Consider the following 6000-nt stretch of genomic DNA (forward strand, 5'->3'; position numbering starts at 1 on the left):
CTATAAGTATAAAAGCCCGGCCCCAGACGGCTTAATACCGGCAATGCTACAATCAGCCAAGGATAGCATTTGCAAATGGCTAAAAGCCATTTACGAAACTTGTTTAAGACTGACGAACATCCCATCCCACTCAACTCTCAGATGTGAAGCATGAGTACCGCCAAGGAAAGTCAGGGGAAACAGCTATACACGTAGTTGTACATCAGAAGAACACAAGCAATACACGATGGCCGCCTTCCTAGACATCGAAGGCGCGTTCAATAACGTGAACCCCGACTCTATCCTGGGCTCCCTCAACTTGATAGGTTTTGAGAGAGCCATCAGAGAGTGGATCGGGGTCATGCTAAACAGCAGGACGATCACAGCCGACCAGAGTGGCACTCACCTCACGCGGACACCTCAGGGCGGGGTATTATTGACAGATCTCAATCCTGGTGGAGTTAAAGCAGTTGCATACGCAGACGACGTAATACTGCTAGTATCAGGACCATACCCTGACGTTATAAGCAAAATAGTGACGGGTGCGCTAGGTCGCTTAAATAAATGGGCAAAAACCTGCAGACTAGGAATCAATCCCACTAAGACAGAACTTCACACGTAGAACGAAGATACCATCCTTCAACATGCCCAGTATGGAGCTAAAACTAGCGGAGCGAGCGAAGTATCTAGGAGTAATTCTGGATAAAAAGCCCTAATGGAAAGAAAACATTGCAGAGAGAGTAAGGAAAGCAAGCATTGCATTCTACTCCTGCAGGAAAATGTTTGGGAATAAATGGGGACAGCACCCAAAGATAATTCTATGGCTCTACACAGCAGTGGTACGGCCAATACTAAGATACGGAGCCTTAGTATGGTGGCCGGCACTAACTAGGGCTTACAACAGAACGAAACTGACACGGACACAACGGGCAGCGAGTGCGGGAGCCGTGGGTGCAATGCGCTCATGCCCCGCGGCTGCTCTCAACGCTATCCTGGATATAATGTCGATAGAGCTGTTCGTGAAGGACATTGCAGCACAGAGCGCAGTAAGACTGAAGGCGAGCAATTGCTGGAGGGACTACGGCGCCGGGCACGGCAAGATCCTTGGAAACAGCGGCATTAACACAGACGTTAAGACCGACTACATTATCGCGGAAATGAGCTTAAGGAACGCATTCTCGACCTCTTACCCAACAAGTAGACTGGAGTAGGGGCAAAGTAGTAGTGGAGAACGAGGTGTCCCTCTACACCGATGGCTCAAAAATGAGCTGCGGCGTAGGGGCTGGGATCTACGCTGAAAATTGGGGAATTGAAAAGGGTTTAAATCTCTCTAACTCAGCGACGGTCTTTCAGGCTGAGTTACTAGCCATAAGGGAAGCAGTCGAACTTTCCTTAAGGCAGGACTTCAGGGGCAACAGAGTGCGGATCTACTCAGATAGCCCAGCTTCTATAAAATCCCTAGCTGCCGTGAAAACGAACTCACGACTAGTGGTAGAATGCAAGAAGGCTCTTCATAGACTTGCTGACAAAAATAAAGTACAAGTAACATTATTACCGGGACACAACGAAATCCCAGGAAATGGGAAGGCAGACGAACTAGCCCGTGCAGGCTCGCCAGGGCTAAGTACAGACTTCGAGTTACCAATCTCCCTAAATGCGATCCAGACAAGGATCCATGACCACTTAAAGCATATAGCTAACAAAGAATGGCTAAGTATGAGCGATTACAGAAGGTCCAGGGAATGTTGGTCGAGGTACGACAAAAAACGAGCAATTGAACTGCTATCCAACAGCAAGCGGGATATTAGCAGGATCACGGGACATTGGGCTATCGGTTTGCACGCATTGAAAATGGGACTGCCATACAATACAATCTGTAGAAACTGTGAGCCACATCAGACTTCGGCACTTTAGTGCCTACCAGTTGAAGTCACAGAGAGGTATAGGAAAGTTGAAAGTTTCGGCAATCCTAGGTTTCCTTACTGAATTGGGTACTGATAGTGATCACCAACAACAAACAGAGAGAGAGTGAATCAAAAAGGAGCTTAGCTATAATTGGAGGCCCTAGTATCGGGCCAGACCACTGTAACCTACTTACCATATATATATATATATTTATATTTATATGTTAATTATTTTCATATTTATTTTGGCTTCTTCTTTAATGGTATATCTTGTTATCTATGAAAACATTTTAATTTGATATATTTTCCAAGTCCATGAGAAATTAACTTTATTTCAACTTAAAATTCTCAGTATTATAAATACGTTTATTGTATTTCAATATAAATATTCATTTGTTTGTCAACATTTTTTGTTTCAGAGACATATGCAGTATAATTAAATATACCTTTTTGAAGAATTCATATCAAACATGATGATAATTTCATATATTTTCCAACTTAATAATTTGAATATCTTGAATATTTAACAACATATCAATATATTTATTTTTCATTACTAATATACGGGACTTTTTGCATTTATTTAATTATATTATATTTCAAATATATTAAATAAATAAATTGATTTTCTTTTATATATATACATATGATAATTTCATATATTTTTTCCAACTTTATAATCTGAGTATGTTGATTATTTATCAACATATCAATATATTTATTTTTCTTTACTAATATACGGGACTTTTTGCATTTATTTAATTATATTATATTTCAAATATATTAAATAAATAATTTGATTTTCTTTTATATATATACATATGATAATTTCATATATTTTTTCCAACTTTTTGCATTTATTTAATTATATTATATTACAAATATATTAAATAAATAATACCATTCATTTTTTCTATATATATATATATATATATATATATATTTAGCACCATCAATATATATATATATATATATATATTTTAAATCAACACAACACATTTAGTAATGAGAAGTATATAAACAAATTATATACATCACACCTGTGTGTGTTTTTTATTATTATATATTTTTTATTTATCGAATCATCAAGCAAAGGATAAGCTTCAGTGGATCGCAGTATGGCAGCTGCTCAACCACTTACAACACCTTGCCTGTTACAAAAGTCGTTTACAATTGATTCTAGGCTTTGTCATTGTATTAAATAATGCTTTTATATGTAACTAGCGCGGCACCAGGTGATCAAAGATCCTCCCAATTTACTATGTTACAAATTACATTGGCATCACATCCATTGTCGTTTATAAAATGAATTACAAACTTTAAATGGTTTAGAAGCCATACAATGCAAATTGCCCCTTATTTATCATTGCAGTCCAGCACGGATACGACCTTAGAGGCGTTCAGGCATAATCCAACGGACGTAGCGTCATACCACTGTTCGCTCGAACAAGTATTGTGCCATTGGTCCGTACCTGCGGTTCCTCTCGTACTACGCAGGAATGCTGTCGCAACAACGTTTTGTCATTAGTAGGGTAAAACTAACCTGTCTCACGACGGTCTAAACCCAGCTCACGTTCCCTTGCATGGGTGAACAATCCAACGCTTGGTGAATTTTGCTTCACAATGATAGGAAGAGCCGACATCGAAGGATCAAAAAGCGACGTCGCTATGAACGCTTGGCCGCCACAAGCCAGTTATCCCTATGGTAACTTTTCTGACACCTCTTGTTAAAAACTCTTTAAACCAAAAGGATCGATAGGCCGAGCTTTTGCTGTCCCTGTGTGTACTGAACACCGAGATCAAGTCAGCATTTGCCCTTTTGCTCTATGTGTGGTTTCTGTCCGCACTGAGCTGGCCTTGGGACACCTCCGTTATTATTTGAGAGATGTACCGCCCCAGTCAAACTCCCTACCTGGCAATGTCCTTGAATTGGATCATACCTGAGTAATTGGAGTTATACCAAATTTTCAAATCAAAAATACATAAATGCATCGTCTCATTAAAGAATTTGTTTGCGATTATATAACAAACTCGTGATACTTTGATCAAGAAGCTTGCATCAAAACCCAATACCATAAGATATAATAAATATATCCGTATAATGGCTAGGAAATGATACACGTTCCATTTAATCAAGTAAGTAAGGAAACAATAAGAGTAGTGGTATTTCATTGTCGATACCAAACCGAAGTCTAATATCTCCCACTTATTCTACACCTCTTATGTCTCCTTACACTGCCAGATTAGAGTCAAGCTCAAAAGGGTCTTCTTTCCCCGCTAATTATTCCAAGCCCGTTCCCTTGGCTGTGGTTTCGCTAGATAGTAGATAGGGACATCGAGAATCGGATCTCTCCGTACTTGTTTTATGTGGCGTGTTCCGCATTGAAGGGAGTACAACCACAGCATTTCAATGTGGCCAGAATTGACCACATAATGCAACAGTCTGGATTAAGCGCCAGCCAACCGCCCCGGACCAGAAGCTATAGCTATGTACATAGCAACTACCCCGGTACAAATTCGAGCGCACGCAAGCCGGACGTGCACTCCCCCTTTGTGAGGGGTCGAGACCTATCTTAAATCTCTGCTGATCTAATGGTCACAGCGCCAGGTTGAGAACGCAACTCCACGTCGATCCCAAGGGATCTCCCGCGATTTTGGGATAACCACAGCCACCACGATACTCCCACAAGGGGGCCAACCTCAATGAGCAGTCTTGGAACTGCTCAACCCGTGGTACCGAAATTACAGGCTCGGTGGGCCTCACCCCTTTGGTTCCGACAAAACCCGGATAGGGCACCCATTGCCGCATAAGTCGCCTCTTACGACAAGCAACGGCAGGCTGTGGCAGTATTCTCACCCGCTAGCCACACGGAAAGATGTTGGGCTAAAGGCCCCTCCTCCTGCGAAACGCCTCCTCAGCAAACTGCATCAGCCGTTGAGTCCTGTCCCGATCCTCCAGGATTCCATCAAATATCCAGTTTTCGCCAACGCGCCGCACTCCAAGTCCATCGAGGTCTCGCAAATCTGCATACAGGGGGCATGCACACAATACGTGCATCCAGTCCTCGTATGGATCACCACATGCGCATGCAGTGGTGTCGCTGAGGGCTCTCCCATGCAGAAATGCATTGAACGACCCATGCCCTGTGAGCAGGAAAGACCCCATCATCGAGAACCCAAAACTTGGGTCTCGATAGATGGAAGTAACATCTGGGACGAACCGGTGCGTAACCCGCCCTGGTGCGCTGTGGTCATCCCATCTGCTCTGCCAACTGAGGAGCATGCACTCCTCAATCCGCGCCTTTCTCTGCTCCCAGTTCAGACCTTCCAGGTCCTCACCGTAGAGCCAGTCGTTCTCCTCCAGCGGGAATCCACGCTTCAGCTTGTATTTGACTGCCAATTGCTTAGCAGCCAAGTCAAGCGGGGGAGCTCCAGCAAGAACCTGCAGTGCCGCGGTGGACACTGTTCGGCATACCGAAAGGCATCCAAGCAGGATCAGTCTATGACAGGACGCTAGTCGCCTCTTGGCAGCTACTTGCTCGGCGGTGACATACCATACCGAGGCACCAAATAGCACACAAGGTGCCATGAGTCCGGCATATATGGTCCGCCTGGCTCGAGGACTGAAACCCCAGTCAACTCGAAGCACACGCGCCAATGCTCCAACGACTCCGGTCATTCGCTGACGTAGCGAAGCTATGTGCGTGAGGAATTTCATTCCTTCACTGACCGTGATGCCCAGATACCGACAGCTACGCACGTACGGCAGGTTTGCTCCAGCAAACTTTACCGTGGGCGCACGTCTCAAGGTACCTTTAAGCAGCATTATTACCGTCTTGCTGGTGGAAACGGCAACGCCAATTTCCGCTCCCCACGTTTCAACGATGGACATAAGTTGCGCTCCTTTCTCCTCTAGCACGGCTCGGGAATTTCCCTCGACGAGAAGAAGCAGATCATCCGCGTATGCACTCAATGGGCAATACGGCTCGAGGCGCTGAAGCAGTACATCCATTAGCAAATCCCAAATAAATGGGCCGCTGATTGACCCCTGCGGGCAACCTCTAGTTACGGGCACATTCACAGTGCCGTAACTGCTTCGGATCACTGCTCTTCGGCC

The 6000-nt window shown here is 44.0% G+C and overlaps 1 protein-coding gene and 1 pseudogene across 1 annotated transcript in view; one reads left to right on the top strand and one right to left on the bottom strand.

The window, feature by feature from the left end:
- LOC147644572 (uncharacterized) overlaps positions 1-3293 on the top strand; it is a 53528-nt gene extending 50235 nt beyond the window's left edge. The window contains exon 3 of the mRNA XM_086826162.1: positions 3256-3293. Within this exon, the coding sequence (XP_086682288.1) occupies positions 3256-3293 (38 nt within the window). The remainder of the gene's footprint in view (positions 1-3255) is intronic.
- On the bottom strand, positions 2963-4250 carry LOC147644574 (large subunit ribosomal RNA; annotated as a pseudogene).
- Between the last annotated feature and the right edge of the window lie 1750 nt (positions 4251-6000).

This window comes from Drosophila serrata, unplaced genomic scaffold, assembly GCF_035046125.1.
Source record: "Drosophila serrata isolate PLE 108 unplaced genomic scaffold, ASM3504612v1 contig_155, whole genome shotgun sequence".
Classification (NCBI taxonomy): Eukaryota; Metazoa; Arthropoda; class Insecta; order Diptera; family Drosophilidae; genus Drosophila; species Drosophila serrata.